Source organism: Myotis myotis, unplaced genomic scaffold (assembly GCF_014108235.1).
Source record: "Myotis myotis isolate mMyoMyo1 unplaced genomic scaffold, mMyoMyo1.p scaffold_m19_p_6, whole genome shotgun sequence".
NCBI lineage: Eukaryota > Metazoa > Chordata > Mammalia > Chiroptera > Vespertilionidae > Myotis > Myotis myotis.
Window position 1 is genome coordinate 42,648,319 of NW_023416368.1, and position 17,709 is coordinate 42,666,027.

Sequence of the window (17,709 nt, forward strand, 5' to 3'; positions counted from 1 at the left end):
CCAGGTCAGAGCTGGAATCGCGCGGGACTCGGGGCGGGGCGAGAGGAGCCAGGGGCGGGGCCCTGAGTCCCAGTCCTCCCCGGTGGGTCAGCGCCTCTCGGGCTCCGCCACTGCGTGGAGGCCTGCCGAGGAGAGTGCTGGGCGTGTCCAAACGGCCACCCCGCCCAGGTCCTCGGGTTTCCCGGGGCCCCGGTCCCTAGCCGAGCTCCTGAGTTCCTGGAAAGGTTGCTGGCGCTGCGGTCGGAGCTCGGACGCGAGGCGAGTCCCGGGAGACGGGAAGCGACGGTGTTGGGAGACTCGTCGACTGGACGGCAGGCGCCCGCTGAGCGGCCAGTAAGTCGCCGGTCCCGGCCACGCTCCCGAGCCTCTCGACGCGCGGCGGACGTGCCAGGAGTCAGGGACTGGCTGGAGACCCCGGAGTCGGCGCAGGGCTAGGCCGGGGTCTGGGGCGCAGGGCGAGGGGGGTTATGCATAGAGGCAGATTAGCTCTTCACCCCCGTGGAAGTTGAAAGAGCGCGCCCTGGTTAGGGTGTAGATGGGGTCCGGAGGATGGGTTCCAGCCCCTCCACCCCACTGGGTCTTCGGCAGAGCCTGCTGCTGTAACCTGGGGGTTAGAAAAAGCACAGCAGCATCTATTACCAGCTCTTCATCACAAGGAAAATCGTACTGTTTTATTAGCACTAATACATTCTCATGTCCGATGACACATTTCTATTTTACATAGACCTAAGGTCCAGAGAAGTTAATAACTTACCCAGAGTCACTCGGTGTGGTAGTGGCAGGCAGAGTTGGAGCAAATTCAGTTCTTTCAACCAATTGTTATGAACGCTTATCCTACGCCAGACGCTGTGTTGTTACAGGTTGCATGGTATATGCTATTCTGATCTTTGTCTTGTCTGTGACCTTTGGGTATCCTGTCAGACACATGCCACTGGTGAACAGCAAAACTTGAAATGTGTTTTCTATTAGTTCGGAATTATCTTCTTTGAACCCAGAACTGACATTTTGTACTTGGATTCAGTCTTGCAAATTTGTTTAACAGCCCACCGAGACATATCAGATTCCTATGATTGGCTCCAAGAAAGCACATACGTAAAATAATTAGCGGGTTTTTTCTTTCTTTTTTTTTTCCTGTAATATTATTTTATGTATCATCAGCTTCTTGTTTAATCCCTGGAGTCTAGTACACTGTATGGCCTCTGCGTGTGTGTGTTTTACAAAGGGATTTTTAACCAGTATTAAACCAAGCAGAATGGTTGCTAGTTGAATGAATGCTTATAGAATTACCTCATTTCACTCCTACAATCCTCCCAGGTGGGATTGTCTCAAACATGCAAGGAACTGGAAAGCATGGAGATTAAGTAATTTGCCTAGGGAGCTAATAAGCAAGAGAGCTAGGATCTAAGAAATACAGGACTCCTGATTGTAAAGCCTGTGCTTTTCACTGCCAGCCTTCTGGGGGGGTGGGGGGTGGGGTGGGGGGAATGTGAAGAAGAATCTTTTCCAATATCTCTTAAAATATATCAGAACAAGTAGTCAGTTTTTATATAAATGAAATAATTTCCTATTATGGATTAGGCCAGGTATCGTTCCCTTTTATAGGCTAAGGTGACTTACTCAAGGTCACATAGCTAGTGGAAGAACTAGCTCTGATATTTTCCATCGCTGCCTCCAAGCGATGACTTGAGACCACAAAAGTACATGGAATGGAGTGCATGTAAGCCTTGTGAAATCTAAATAAACTGTATTGTACCAATTTAAACAAAAACAAAAAATAGGAAGAAAAAATTACTTCTTAGGAATACACACAGCACCCAAACAAAGTAAATATTTGTAAAAGCCCATGGAAAAGAGGAGCTAGGTGTGAAAAACATTAGATTATTTGCTGAATGTTTTACATAGGATGAGACCATCCACCTGATGAGTTTCCTTAGATGACTGCTTAAAATAGATGCTCACCCCTCTAAACAAATGAACAAATAAGTTTCTAATTTACCTGCTCTATCTAAACACAGTTTTTGTTACTTAAACGTGTATTGAAAATACGTGATTTAAAAGTAAAGTTAACAAGATAAAAATTAGGTCTGCATTTTTGTGGAGTAAAGTTGTACATTGTGGTATTTTTTTTTAATTCATTTATGCCTTTGAGATATGTATCAACTATATGAGGATAAAAGTGCAGAAAAAAATTAGGATTGCATTGTTTAAATATCAGAGTGATAGGAGATAAAAATACTAGATGGCAAAAGAGATGTTGAGTACCACTTCAGCAATAGTGCTAATTTTTAGGAAAGACTTTTCATTCCTTGGCACTGTACAAGAATTTCTATTTTTGTTTCACTTTGTTTTTTCCTGTCTCCCTGGTTATTTAAAAGTATAGAAGGCAATTATGTCAGTTTGGCTTGATACAGACTTCAACACTGGGTCCTATTTCTGCAGAAGCTGGCTGGTGTCACACTCTGATGTGGTGGCATTAAGTATCTGGTATGGCTCCAGATGGTACCTCCATTTGATAAATTGGCGTTATCTTTACCCTGGGCTTGGATTATTATCTCTTCATGGTGGCACTGGATAGCAGTAAGCCATACCTAGAGTGTCCCAGAAAACCTGATCTTTTTACATTGTTCTTGGGACTGAAATGGGACTTAAAAAGATCTGTGAGACCCTGAACTCCAGAACCAAACTATAGTAAGTTATGTGTGTTTGATTTATTTTCTGTTCCTCATTAGTCAGGTGTTTACAGCAAGGGATATACTGGCTCTAGATTTGGAGTGCTAATTCTTTTTTTTTTAATCTTTATTGTTGAAAGTATTACAGATGTCCCCTTTCCCCACATTGACCTCCTTCACCCCACCCACCCCCAGGCCTTCACCACACTATGGTCTGTGTCTTTGGGTTATGCATATAGGCATATTAGTTCTTTGCTTAATCTCTCCACCCTGTCAACCCTCCACCCCACCCCACCTCGGCCTTACCTCTGGAGTGCTCTCTTATGGCCTATATTACATGGAGTTAAAGTGATTTGGAAGGCTGGCTTTTCTAGTATAGGGTTGAACATTAGAAATAACTACACAATTTCATAGTAGTGTACAAAATATTTGAAGAGTTCAGTGCACTCGGGTTTTCCCATTTCCCTTGCAACTTTCTACTTTTACTATATATATATATATATAGTAAATATTTTTATATATATATATATAGTAAATATTTTTATATATATATATATATATATATATATATATATATATATATATTATTTTTTTGGCGGGGGGGGGGGCCTTTCTGCCGGAACCGCCATATTCCAGTAATTTGCCAAAATGACTAACACAAAAGGAAAGAGGAGAGGCATCCACTATATGTTCTCTAGGTCTTTTAGAAAACATGGAGTTGTTCCTTTGGCCACATACATGCAAATCTACAAGGTGATATTGTGGACATCAAGGGAATGGGCACCATTCAAAAAGGAATGCCTCACAAATGCCACCCAACATGCACTGGGCATTGTTGTGAACAAGAGAGTTAAGGGCAAGATCTTGCCAAAAGAATTTATGTACATATTGAGCATAGTAAGCACTTTAAGAACCAAGATAGCTTCCTGAAACGTGTGAAGGAATATTATCAGAAAAAGAAGGAAGCCAAAGAGAAAGGTACCTGGGTTCAACTGAAGCATCAGCCTGCTCCACCCACAGAAGCACACTTTGTGAGAACCAAAGGAACAGAGCCTGAGTTGCTGGAGCCCATTCCCTATGAATTCATGGCATGATAAGTGGAGGGGGAAAAATAAAAAGACTTCTGTGCTAATAAAAATGTTTCTCTTAATTGAGTAGAAATGTGGCATCCCTTCCTCCCAAAAAATAATTAAAGAAAACTTTGTGAACTAGAAAAAATATATAGATAAGTAGCTAGATATAGATATAGATTTCAGAGAGGAAGGGAGAGGGAGAGAGAGATAGAAACATCAATGATGAGAGAGTAATCAGCTGCCTCCTGCTGGCCTACACTGGGGATCCAGCCGGCATCCTGGGCATGTGCTCTGACTGGGTATCAACTGGGACCTCCTGGTTCAAAGGTCGATGCGCAACCACTGAGCCACACCGGCCAGGCACAGCTTTCTAGTAGTACTTTTTTTTAAAATATATTTTATTGATTTTTTACAGAGAGGAAGGGAGAGAGATAGAGAGTTAGAAACATCGATGAGAGAGAAACATCGATCAACTGCCTCCTGCACATCTCCTACTGGGGATATGCCCGCAACCCAGGTACATGCCCTTGACCGGAATCGAACCTGGGACCTTCCAGTCTGCAGGCCAACGCTCTATCCACTGAGCCAAACCGGTTTCGGCCTAGTAGTACTTTTTAAAAAAAAGAATTTGGGTGCTTTTTTCTTTTTTAAATCCTCACCTGAGGATATTTTTCCATTGATTTTTAGAGAGTAGAAGAGCAGGAAAGACAGAGAAAAATATCGATGTGAGAGAAACACATTGATTGGTTGCCTCCTGCAGGCATCCCAACCAGGGCCCGGACCAGGGAGGAGCCTGCAACCGAGGTACATGCCCTTGATTGAAATCAAACCCAGGAACCTCTGGTTCACAGTCATATGCTTTGTCCACTGAGCCAAACCGGCTAGGGCAAACTTTCTATTTTTATATGTTTGTCTTGTTTTTATTTATTACCAACCTAGAAGAATAGTGCCAAGGAAAATAGGATTGTCTCATGACCAGTTTAGCACTTCTTACTGTGAAATGTGAGTGCTGGAATTTGGGGTTCCAACACTAACATGGGATCTGCTTATTGCCGTTGATGCCATAGATGTCACAGAGGAAGACATTGACCCCTTCCTTTCCTGCCACTGTAGAGAAAATAAGTGGCCTGTAATACTCCCAAAAGACAATGAAGTCCTGTGTTATGACATTCACTGTTCTACTGCAATTTAATAAATATACACAAAGTGCTATTTTTTTTTAATCCCAGAATGATCCAAGGAGTGAAATAATTAAAAGCATCATTCATCTCTTAGAATTGTCTTTCCTTATGTTCTATAAAACTCCCTGAATAGAGTTATATATCTAAATATATTAAAAGAGTTGACTTCCTATTTGGAATATGGAGCACTAATTCAGAATTTTGGTAATTGGGTAAAGAGTAAACTGTTCCATTTTCACCACAGCAGAATATACTCAGTCCAACTCTGACATTAATCTCTCACAGATTAAAATCACAGGAGTTAGTGTAATTCCTACAGGTTAAGGGCTCAGTCCTCCAGATGCCATTACTTCTGATGCCAGCCACACTCAAAACTGATTTAGCTACAAATTTGGGGGTTTCTGTGACTCCTGTGGATTAATAATTTGCTAGAACATTCAAAGAAACTCAGGAAACCACTGTACTTATTCTAGGGGGCAGTGGGAATGGCACTAAGTGTTAGACCAGTGGGGTTAGACTGGACCTGGGTTCAGCAAACTTGGTACTTGAGTTCTGTGTGGGAAGTAATTCAGAGCCAAGACTCAAACCTTAAGAGAAAATCCTATATTATAAAAGCCTAAAACGCTAAATGTCTGGTCTTCCGGTTAGCCATTCTACCAATCAAAGCATAATATGCTAATGATATGCTAAGGCCGCTCAACTGTTTGCTATGATGTGCACTGACCACCAGGGGGTAGACGATCCGACCGGTAGGTTAGCTTGCTGCTGGGGTCTGGCCGACTGGGACTGAGCGAGATGGGCCAGGATGGGATGGACATGCCCTGGAGACCTCCCGTGGTCCCTCCCCGGCTGGCCAACCTCCCATGTCCCTCCCTGGCCCCAATCGTGCACTGGTGGGGTCCCTCGGCCTGGCCTGTGCCCTCTCACAATCCGGCCAGAGGGATACCCCCCACCCCAGTGCACAAATTTCATGCACTGGGCCTCTAGTTTATTTATAAAATGACAGTGGTAGAAGAATAATTCATAGAAGAAATGGATTTAAGAAACAAGTTATAGAAGCAAAGGAGGAAGGGCCCTAGGAGCTTAGAAGTGAGGAAGGTCCAGGTGACAGGCCTGAGGGGATGGGGAGGGGAAAGGTGCAGGTGAACTCTGAGGAGGGAGAGTGCATCGGATCCTTATGGGGATCCTAATCAGAGTACTATTGATGATCAAGGCCAATTTGCCATACACATGCATGGAGGCAAGGACATAGTAGTATTATTAGGTGAAAGGCCTCTTTGCCCTATGCAAGTATGAGGGCAGTGACTCAGTAGCAATATACATACTGCATAAGCACACCCTTATGTAACCTGTTTATGTTTATACTAGAGGCCCAGTGCATGAAATTTGTGCACTGGGTTGGGGGGGTGTTATCCCTAAGGCCGGATTGTGCAAGGGCACAGGCCAGGCCGAGGGACCCCCAACAGTGCACGATTGGGGCCAGGGAGGGATGTGGGAGGTTGGCCAGCCGGGGAGGGACCACGGGAGGTCTCCAGGGCGTGTCCATCCCATCCTGGCCCATCTCGCTCAGTCCCAGTCGGCCAGACCCCAGCAGCAAGCTAACCTACCGGTCAGATCGTCCGCCCCCTGGTGGTCAGTGCACATCATAGCAAACAGTTGAGCGGCCTTAGCATATCATTAGCATATTATGCTTTGATTGGTTGAATTGTTAACTGGATGACCAGACATTTAACGTTTTAGGCTTTTATTATATAGGACTAGAGGCCCGGTGCACAAAAATTTGTGCACTCGGGGGGGAAGGGGGGTCCCTCAGCCTGACCTGTGCCCTCTTGCAGTCTGGGACCCCTCAGGGGATGACCACCTGCTGGCTTAGGCCTGCTCCCGGGGGATTGGGCCTAAGATGGCAATCAGACATCCCTCTGGCAGCCCGGCAGCCCTCGGGCGATGCCCACTTGCCAGCAGGGAGCAGACCTAAGCTGCAGTCGGACATCCTTAGCACTGCTGAGGAGGCAGGAGAGACTCCCACCACCACCACTGTACTGGCAGCCATCAGCCTGGCTTGTGGCTGAACAGAGCTCCTCCCATGTGAGAGTGCCCTGACCACCAGGGGGCAGCTTCTGCATTTAGCATCTGTCCCCTGGTGGTCAGTGTGTGTCATAGTGACCAGTCATTTCCAGTCCTTCTGCTGTTAGGGTCAGTTTTCATATTACCCTTTTACTATATAGGATAGAGGCCTGGTGCATGGGTGGGGGCCGGCTGGTTTGCCCTGAAGGGTGTCCCGGATCAGGGTGGGGGTCCCGCTTGGGTACCTGGCCAGCCTGGAGAGGGGCTGATGGCTGTTTGCAGCTGGTCACACCCCCTTCAGGGTGGGCATCCCCACTGGGGTGCCTGGCCAGCCTGGATGAGGGGATGATGGCTGTTTGCAGCTGGTCACACCCCCTTCATGGTGGGGGTCCGCACTGGGGTGCCTGGCCAGTCTGGGTGAGGGGCTGAGGGCCGTTTTCAGGCTGGCGGGTGACTGAAGCTCCCAACCTCTCCTTTTTTTTTTTTTTTATTCTGGGATTTATTTACCTTCTATGGCTGTCACTGGAGCTGAGAGCCAGCTTTTGCCCTGAGGCTCGGCTTCAGCTCTGAGACCTCGGCTGCTGAAAGCAGGTATCTGGGTTTGTTTGGGTTCTATAATTGTAACACTGTTGTGGTCCTGCTAGCTCCAGCTCTGACAGCTGAAAGCAGGCTTCTGGGGATGGTTTAGCTTCTATAATTGCAACATTGTTTCTTAGACTGCAGCTCTGAGGCCAGCAGCGGCAGGTGGGGAACGTTGGCTTCCTCCATTACTGGAGCAAGCAAGCCTCTTGTTCACTTCAGCTGCCTGGCTGCCGGCCGCCATCGTGGTTGGCAGTTAATTTGCATATCTCACTGATTAGCCAATGGGAAGGATAGCGAAGTTACGGTTAATTACCATGTTTCTCTATTATTAGATAGGGTAGCACAAGTGTCACAAATTGGCATGAGGCCTCTTCTGTCTGAGTGTGTATCAATAATTGGCCCAAGGCCTCTTTTGTTTGAGTGTGTATATAAGTTGTCACTGACTAGCTGGTGCTGGGACGCTTTGTGGGGCTGCTTTTGTAGGGCTACTTTGAAGAATGACTTTGTCTGATGGCCCCTGTAGTAGCAATGGCTATTTGGTCTACAATAAAGTCTCTCCTATATATACCTACAACTTCTCATGTCTTCATCTAATGAAGGGCATCCGAGGAGCTGTTCACCCAGCAGTCCTCCTTCCCAAAAGCTTTTTGTTTGTTTGTTAATCCTCACCCCAGGATATTTTTCCCATTGGTTTTTAGAGACAGTGAAAGGGAGGGGAAAGACAGAGAGAGAGAGGGAGAAACATCGATGTTAGACACATGGATTGGTTGCCTCCTGCACAGATCAAGCCTGCAACTGAGGTATATGCCCTTGACCAGAATTGAACCTACAACCCATCAGTCTGCAGGCCAGTGCTCTATCCACTGAGCCAAACCAGCTAGGGCCCAAAAGATTTTAAGGGTGGAAATCTTAGGTGATGTCCCATGTAAGGATCTCTAAAGATTATTCCTTTCAGGGTTGGGGTCTCCACTGATTGATTGGTGGGTGCTAGGGCAGGGGGTCATTATTCAATGCATCTGGTCCTGAGGTCAGTATTGGTATCACTTACCTGGTTTTGCTGCTTTTCTGGGCCTGGAACTTAAATACAACAGAAGCCTAGATGTTATCTCTGGGGAAGAAAGGTGAGGGGGTCTAAACTGAGCAGAGATGAAAGAGCAAGGCATCCAAAGCACATGGCCAGCAATATGCCAGGGGAAGAAAGGTCACTCTGGGAATGAGGTCCTGCCCGATAATTGTTCCTTGCTAGGCACCTGGGACTTTCCACGCTGGTGACCTATACCTGGCCCATCCTCCTTGCTCTACTCACGTCTTTCTGTCTACCACATCATGATTACAGCTTTATTGTAAAAGATTACAACTTACAAACAGCAAAATGAAAAGGTGAATGAGGCAAGGTATAGGAGTGAATATGGAGCTTCCATGCCCTCTCTCACACATGTTCAGTAACCAAGAAACTCTACCAAGCCCCAGTGTCCAGATTTCTTATTGAGTGTTCATGATTTTTATCACATTGGTCATGTGATTAAACTTCACCCAGCTCCCTTTCCCTCCAGGAGGTCAGGCTGGCCCAAAATCAATCCTCCAATCAAATGATTGTTTTTTTCTGGTAATTAGCCAGAAACTATCCAGAGACTTTTTAGGGACCCTCCAGGAGTCTCCTCATTAGCATAACAAAGGCACTCTATCAGAAAATTCCAAGGGTTTTAGGAACTCCAAGCCAAGAATTGGGATAAAAACAGACACATACATCCTTTATTATATAACACTAACATTTACCCTCCAAGAAAAGTATAGTCAAGCAATTTGAACATATGCTGCATATAATTTGTTGATTTTAATCATTGCACTAAAGTACAAATGTGTATAATGAGGACAGCATTTCAGAAAACAGTTTGCCTTTTAACATTTGTTTAATGAATAAGAAACAAAATATTAAGAGGCAATGGTTTCTATTTTTTTGTTTTTTGTGGCTACGTGAATGGAAAAATATACACAAATATATATAGACAAACTTTCAAAGCTCATTTGCTTATAAGCAAATTTATTCAGGTTTATAGAATTTATTTTCTTTGTTTTCCTATTAGTAGGAAAATGTTAAAAAGCTAATTGTCATCTCTGGTATTAAAAGCCCTGAGTGGGTTAGACCAGATATTCTATTCAAATGCTAAGAAGTACAGTTGGTTTCTCCTCGTGTGTAAGACAATCTCTGATGTGGCCCTCCTGATCCCATCCCTTGATATTCAAGCCTCTGTAATTTCTTCCCTTTGAGTGTGGGCAGTACCTGTGATTTGCCTTCTAAACAATAGAATATGGCAACAGCGATTGGATGTCACTCCCATTGAAACCAGGCAACCAATTGGTCTGGGCTGCCTGTCACTACTTGAGCCAATTAAGCATAGACAGGGTTGAATCATATAGGAGCATCCTATATAATAAAAGAGAAACATGTAAATTGACCGACCCTCTGCTACACTCACCAGCCAATCAGGAGTGGGTATGCAGAATAACCTGCCAAGAAAAGTGGGTTAATTTGCATATACAAGCGCTGGGCGGAGAGCAGAGCTGGAGAGCCGGTAGCTTGAGGGGACGTGACTCCCTCAGTCGCTCCCCCAAGCTGCCGGGCGGAGAGCAGAGCAGGAGAGCTGGCGGAGAGTGGAGTAGCTTGGGGAACTTGGCTCCCCAAGCTGCCAGAGGGAGAGCAGAGAGGGAGAGCTTCAGCTTGGAGGACTTGGCAGAGTGGGAGGCCGGGAAGGATACAGAGCAGGAAAGGAAAACTAAGAGCACGGGGAGCACCAGGAATTCTGGGAATAGTAGTTCTGGTGGCAGCCCCAGGATCAGAAGCGGAAGCCCAGAGCACGGGGAGCACCAAAAATGCTGGGAATCATAGTTCTGGTGGCAGACGGATCTCCTAGACCAGTGATGGTGAATCTATGACATGCATGTCAGAGGTGACACGTGAACTCATTTTTTTGGTTGATTTTTCTTTGTTAAATGGCATTTAAATATATAAAATAAATATCAAAAATATAAGTCTTTGTTTTACTATGGTTGCAAATATCAAAAAATTTCTATATGTGACACGGCACCAGAGTTAAGTTAGGGTTTTTTTGTTTTTGTGTGTGTGTTTTTTTTTATGCTTGTCTCCAAGACCTGACACTGAGAGTCACCATCAGGCAGTCAGTGTGCTGGCAGTGGGGCTGCTGTAGCATTGGAATGGAACCCATTAACCACAGCGCTTAAGTTAGGGTTTTTCAAAATGCTGACATGCCAAGCTCAAAAGGTTCGCCATCACTGTTCACTAGAGCAGTGGTTCTCAGCCTTCTGGCCCTTTAAATACAGTTCCTCATGTTGTGGTGACCCCCAACCATAAAATTATTTTCGTTGCTACTTCATAACTGTAATTTTGCTACTGTTATGAATCATAATATAAATATCTGATATGCAGGATCATAATGTAAATATCTGATATGCAGGATGGTATTAGGTGACCCCTGTGAAAGGGTCGTTCAACCCCCAAAGGAGTCGCGACCCACAGGTTGAGAAGCGCTGCTAGAGCAAAGTGAGCCTGGAGTAAGTTATGGTTGCAGTGGGGGATGGAGGGAAAGCAAAGGTGAGAGACATAAGTAAAATCAGAGAGTCTAAGAAAAATTAAAGGGAAGATATCCTAAAACTTCCAGGAAATGTCCACCAATGAAGCAAAGAAAAAAAATGCCTCTATTATTCTGTGAGCAACAAACCAAACTGGATTGGGGGTCTCAGACAATTCGCTCATATGATTGCAAAGACAGACAGAAACTCCTGGATTGGAGAGGGCTCCCCTGAGGGCTCCCAGATTGGAGAGGGTGCAGGTCAGGCTGAGGGACCCCCAAGTCCCCCCAGGGCATGAATGTCGTGCACCGGGCCTCTAGTTTATTTCAGTAATGCCAGCAGTACGGGAGAGCAGCAGGTCATCTATGAAAATCTGCTCTGCACCTTCCCCTCATAAGCCAATTTATTTGGGGTAGGACAAAGGTTACAAGGGGATGTAGGCAAAAGAATAAGAATGGGTATAATAATTACAGGCAGTGTGGGTGGGACTCCCTTATCTTTCCATGATAATGGCCTAAATTCCAAGGATGACTCCGAGATCCCTTGGGCATACAACTCCCAGCCAGGTTAGAATGTGCTGTCTTTCAGGATCCCCAAAAGACCATCAGGGAGCCGAGTCCGATGCAAAAGCAAAAGAGCCTTTATTCGAGCTAGCTCGAGCTCCCCGTCCACCACACTCGCCGATGCAGCGGCAGGAGGCAGAGAGAGAGAGAGAGCGAGCTCTGTGGGGTAAGGGGTTTTATAGGGGGGTTGGAGTAAGGGGAGAAGAGAGGACTGTGGGCCCTGCCGATTGGCCAGGCACAAGTCGGGGTATTGTTACACAGGATGTGGTTGTGTCTATGGCGTGCACTTCCCTTGATTATCATTGGTTAGTTTAAAGAAATCCTAGGTGTGGCTAGCAGAGGCTTGGGCTTCCGGGAAGAAGCTCCTTGCTGAGCACATAGCTAATGGCTGCTGCCCAAAAATGGAGGATCCGGGGCAAGATGGAGGGCGTAGCCCTCGCCCTTTCAGAATGACACTTGCTTAGTTACATTAAGTTATGTAAGACTTGCTAGCCACTAGCTTTCATTCTCCTGTTGGCCTTAAAGAAGAAAGCTGCCATTTGTGAACTTCCTGTGAAGAGAGTCATGTGGTAGGGAACCACGGAAAGCTCCTGGGAGCTGAGACTAGCAACTCTCCTATGCAGGTATTGTGTGGATATAAGTTTTCAACTTATGTGGGTAAATACTTAGGAGCATGATTGCTAGATTGTATCATGACTATGTTTAGTTTTGTAAGAGAAACTGCCAGCTGTTTTCCAAAGCGGCTGTGTCATTTTGCATTCCTACTATTAACAAGTGAGACTTCTTGTTTATCCAAGACCTTTCCAGCATTTGATTTTGTAAATTTTTTGGATTTTGGCCATTCTAATGATTGAGTAGTAGTGACTTACTGTTTTAATAATGACATGTAATGTGGGACATCTTTTCATATGCTTACAGGGTGGGACAAAGGTAGGTTTATAATTATTCTTATGGAAAATAATGCAATAATCTACACTAATAAAAGAGAAACATGGTAATTGGCATACGACCGCTACCCTTCCCATTGGCTAATCAGCGAGATATGCAAATTAACTGTCAGCCAAGATGGCAGCCGGCAGCCAGGCAGCTGAGAACAGGAGGCTTGGTTGCCCCAGCGATGGAGGAAGCCAAGGTTCCCCGTCTGCAGCTGCGGGCCTCTGAGCTCCTGAAGCAACAACTCCAAAAGATACAATGTTTCAATTATAGAAGCTAAAAGATGGCGGTTAATTTGCATACTCAGGCTCCAAGAAGAGCGAAGCCAAACAGCTGTGAAGCGGCAGGGCAGAGAGGCCTCAGGGACCCGGGATCAGCGGAGCCCTCAGGCCTCACGCCCGGAATCAGTGGAGCCGAGAGGCCTCAGGACCCTGGGATCAATGGAGCCGAGAGGCCTCCCGACCCCGGTTATCAGCAGAGCCGCAAGGCCTCCTGGCCCCGGGATCAGCGGAGCCGAGAGGCCTCAGGACCCTGGGATCAGCGGAGCCGAGAGGCCTCCCGGCCCCGCGATCAGAGGAGCCTCGAGGCCTCAGGACCCCGGGATCAGGGGAGCCGAGAGGCCTACCGGCCAGGGATCAGTGGAGCCAAGAGGCCTCCCGGTCCCCGGATCAGCGGAGCTGAGAGGCCTCCCAGCCCTGGGATCAGCCGAGCCGAGAGGCCTCCCGCCCCCCAGATCAGCGGAGCCAAGAGGCGACCCAGCCCCATGATCAGCGGAGCCAAGTGGCCTCCCAGCCGGGATCAGCAGAGCCTCGAGGCCTCAGGACCCCCGGATCAGCGGAGCCGAGAGGCGTCCTGGCCCCTGGATCAGCGGAGCAGCGAGGCCTCCCAGCACTGGGATCAGTGTGACGGGGGTAGTGACCAAACCCCTGATCGCCCTGCGGGCTCTGGGTGTGACAGGGTGCGGAGCCCCAACCCTCTGATCGGCCCTGCTCTGTGTGTGACATGGGGGAGCTCCCCAACCCCCTGATGGGCCCTGCTCTGTGTGTGACAGGGTACGGAGCTCCAACCCCCCTGATGGGCCCTGCTCTGTGCGTGACAGGGGGCAGCACCTCAACCTCCCTATGGACCCTGCCTTGAGTGTGACAGGGGGCGGTGCCCCAACTCCCCAATCGGCCCTGCTCTGAGCCCGACCAGGGGCTGCACCTAGAGATTGGGCCTGCCCTCTGCCACCCGGGAGCAGGCCTAAGCCAGCAGGTCGTTATCTCCTGATGGGTCCCAGACTGCGAGAGGGACCTCCTCTCCCCACCCCGAGTGCACAAATTTTTGTGCACCGGGCCTCTAGTTAATAAATAAAAATGCAAGAATGAACTGTGTTTTGCATACTCACAGCTGTATACTTTTGCTGCACCCTGTATTTTCCATCTGTACACCTTCTTTGGTGTGTTTTTTCAGTTCTTTTGCCCAGTTTTTTAAATGGGTATTTTTTTTCCTTATTGCTGAGTTTTAATAGTTCCTTGTATATTTTGGATACAAGTCCTTTATCAGATAGGTGTTTTGCAAGAATTTTCTCACAGTCTTTGGCTTGTCTTTTCATTTCTTAATGGAGTTTATTTTTAATAAATGTTCATTGAATGAACCAATTTCTTTAAATATGTAGAATATCAGCTATATTTTCTGATTATACTGTTACAGGAATCTTCTGAGTGTTAATAGTTTTGCTTTTTACACTTAGCTCTCTAATCCTGATCCACATACGTGGAATTTTTTTGTGTACTAAGTGTGAGGTGTTGGGAGGTTTACATGAGAACATGTGCGTTTATGTGTGTAGTTTTCTGAATGGTTACTGGCAAATAATGCAAAACTGTATAAGTTTTAGCCACTACTGTTGTTACCCAACAAATACTGATTTTTTTTCTCTGAGTCACTGTGCTGAGAATGGGAAGGAAGATCCTACACTCAATAATTCACAGTTTAGTGAAGCTCAGGGCTCTACTTCATCTTTTCTACTTTTATCTCAGTTCTTTTTTTGTTTTTTGGTATCTTAATTTTTCTTCAGTTTCACTGAGATGATTGATGTATAACGTTGTGTTAAACTGTATAAAAATAATGATCTGATATATGTATATATTGTGAAATGATTACCAATAAGTTTAGTTAACTAAACTTGTAAGTTTTTCTTGTGATGAGTGTTTTTAGGATAAGATAAATAATTGCAACATGGTAACTACAGTAATACATACTGTATTATATATTTGAAAGTTACTAAGAGTGGATCTATTTTTAATTTTTACCTGGTATTTAAAGTGATGGTCAGAAAACTGACCTGCTGCCTAAAACAAAATATTTTAAAGTAATTTAAAATTTTGTTTCATAGATGTTGGTTACTACTGATGGGTGTGAGTAAGTTAGATGTTTTATACCGGAGACTTCTCCTTACAAAACTTTTTATCAGAGGATGGGGAAGGCCAGAGGATCTTAAAAGGTAAAATTTTTTCTGAATGCTTGTTCTGACTTTGTTTTAGTAAACATTTAAAATTTTATTTCACTTTTAAAGTTCTTTGCTATAAATATAAAGTGATTGGAAAATTAAGTATTAAACAATATAAAAAAATGAAATTATTTCCTTTTCTCTTTTCTCCCTTTAATTTACTTCTCTTGTTTTAACCCACATAATCATAAATTGAATTAGTTTAAAAGTCATTCAGTTGTGGAAATAAAGAGCTCTCAGAAATACAAGTTAGATTATTAACTTTAATAATTTTTTAATTGATTTAGAGTTTCCAGAGACTGAGCATTCCTGGGTAAATTGAAATTGTAATGACTATGAAACTGGGATATACTGTAGCTCATGTGAACATATGGACTTAAAATAAATTTTCAAGATTTGTGCTTTTAATTTTGAGTCTTATATATGTTAATTACTTTCTGAACAATGATATTCCTCACATTTTTCTGAGATAAAATGTCCAGCTTGCAAAAGACCAACAACCTACTCTTTTTCTTTGTTGACTAAAATTAAATTTTAGCATGTTTTATGACCTGGACTTAGTAATTTTTACTCACTATTCATCAATCTCAACATATGGCTATACTAATTTTTTTTTCCTTTTGTTCCCCTTTACCATAACAGACTCTTCGAATTCAGAAAGATAATTGGAAATCGAGAAAGATGTCAGAATCTGGTTTCAAGTGATTATCCAGTATACATCGATAAGGTAGTAAAATGAAATAAATGTATTTATAGAAATTCTGTTTTAACATAAATATGTGACAAGAATAGGTGGAGGGGCAGGACCTGGAAGAGATTCACCTAAGAGCTTATATGCATATATGCATAATCTGTGGCAAAGGAAGGCAGGGGCAGAATGGAGGAGGTCATTGGGGGGTAAAAGAAGACATCTGTAATATTTTCAACACTAAAGATAAATTTTTTAAAAGAATAGGTTGAATGTTAAGAGTATAACAGTAAACACTAGAACATGAGTACACAGTATAGGTTTTTCATTTAATATTTTTAAAATGCTATGTGTTTCCTAACTGGATGCTTATAATAATTAAATTCATTTATGCTTAGGAGCATATACTTGCCTAAATATAAGAAAACTAGAGGCCCGGTGCATGGATTCATGTACTAATGGGGTTCTCTCTCCCTGGCCTGTAGGGATTGGCTGAAACCAGCTCTCCAACATCCTCTGAGGGATCCTGGATTGCAAGAGGGCACAGGCCAGGTCAAGGGACCCCATCAGTGCACAGCTGGGGCTGGGGAGGGACCGCAGTAGGTCTCCAGGTTGTGTCCGGCCTGTCTCACCTAGTCCCGATCAAGCTAACCTACCAGTTGGAGCATCTGCCCCCTGGTGGTCAGTGCATGTCATAGCGACTGGTCGAAGGGTCGAATGAATGGTTGGACACTTAGCATATTTGGCTTATATTATATAGGATGTTAAGGACTGGATCTTTTTGAACCTCATTTTTTATCTTTAGGCTTACGGGAGTTAAAGTAAATTATTCAGCATTTCAAAAAAATTGGCAGTAACACAGGGAAGTACTCTAGTTGGAGAATCACTACGTGAGAAGTTATTAGCAAAAATAACTCTTAAATAACATCAGGGACATGGTATGGGATATAGTTAATTGCTGAGAAAAATGATAGAAAGAAGATGCTGTAATATTAGAGAAGTTGAAATATACAGCTTGTCCTTGAATAATGTCGCTTTGTTATAATGTTAATGAGATGCTGCAGAAACTTAACTCTTATTTATATCAATTAGCCGATGGTAAAATTGGTTTCCTTATAAAGTCACAGAATCTATCAAAGATGTTAAGTGAGGAACTACTGTATTTGAAATAGTTTTGTTTTTAAGCAACCGCATGATTTTCTGGAAAATATTTCTAGGTTTATGAACTTGGATACTATTGGGAGGGGTTACAAATGGGTGAGCTTCACATTTCTCATTGCCATCAACCAAAGTAACTCTACTTTCATCTCTTTATATAGGATAACTTTAGAAGATTTCATTTTTCAAAAGTGTTCCATAGCTAAAGACAAAATTTTAATTGGCAATTCCTCCTCTACACAATCTAACTGTTCCTTCTGAATTTAGAACATTTCTCCCTCAATTTTTACTAAATATATCTGTTTTCTTTATTTTTCCTATTAAAAATCATAGGCTTGAAATAAATTTAAAGTATGCCAAGTAAAAATCAAAATTCTAATTTCTAAATCGATTTCCCTCCCAAGGAAGAGATTTTGGAATGCATACTTCCAGATTTTCTTCCTCTCTACACCACCTCTCTCTCACCCTCTCTCTGTTTTTAAGAAGCTAGATATAGTTCATTATACCATAAAATTCACACTTCAAAAGTGTACAAATTCAGCACTGTTTTTTATTACATTCCCAAGATGGACAACCATTACTTCTATCATTGTCTCATTCTAGAACATTTTTATTGCTCCAAAGAGAAACCTTTTGCCTAATAGCTGTCATTTCTCATTTCCCCAGACTCTTACCTGCTGGCAATCACTAACCTACTTTCTCTATGGATTCACCTATTCTGT

At 44.1% G+C, this 17,709-nt stretch overlaps 1 protein-coding gene across 2 annotated transcripts in view; it reads left to right on the forward strand.

The window, feature by feature from the left end:
• The first annotated feature begins 89 nt into the window (after positions 1–89).
• The window catches only part of ABHD18 (abhydrolase domain containing 18), a 54,842-nt gene continuing 37,222 nt past the window's right edge, over positions 90–17,709 (forward strand). Inside the window, exons 1-3 of one of the 2 annotated variants that reach the window (XM_036313250.1) lie at positions 90–333; positions 15,028–15,135; positions 15,784–15,868. In XM_036313250.1, the coding sequence (XP_036169143.1) occupies positions 15,044–15,135; positions 15,784–15,868 (177 nt within the window). In that variant the 5' untranslated portion in view covers positions 90–333; positions 15,028–15,043. Of the gene's footprint in view, positions 334–12,218; positions 12,344–15,027; positions 15,136–15,783; positions 15,869–17,709 lie in introns of those variants that run through there. The other variant, XM_036313252.1, reaches the window with a different exon arrangement.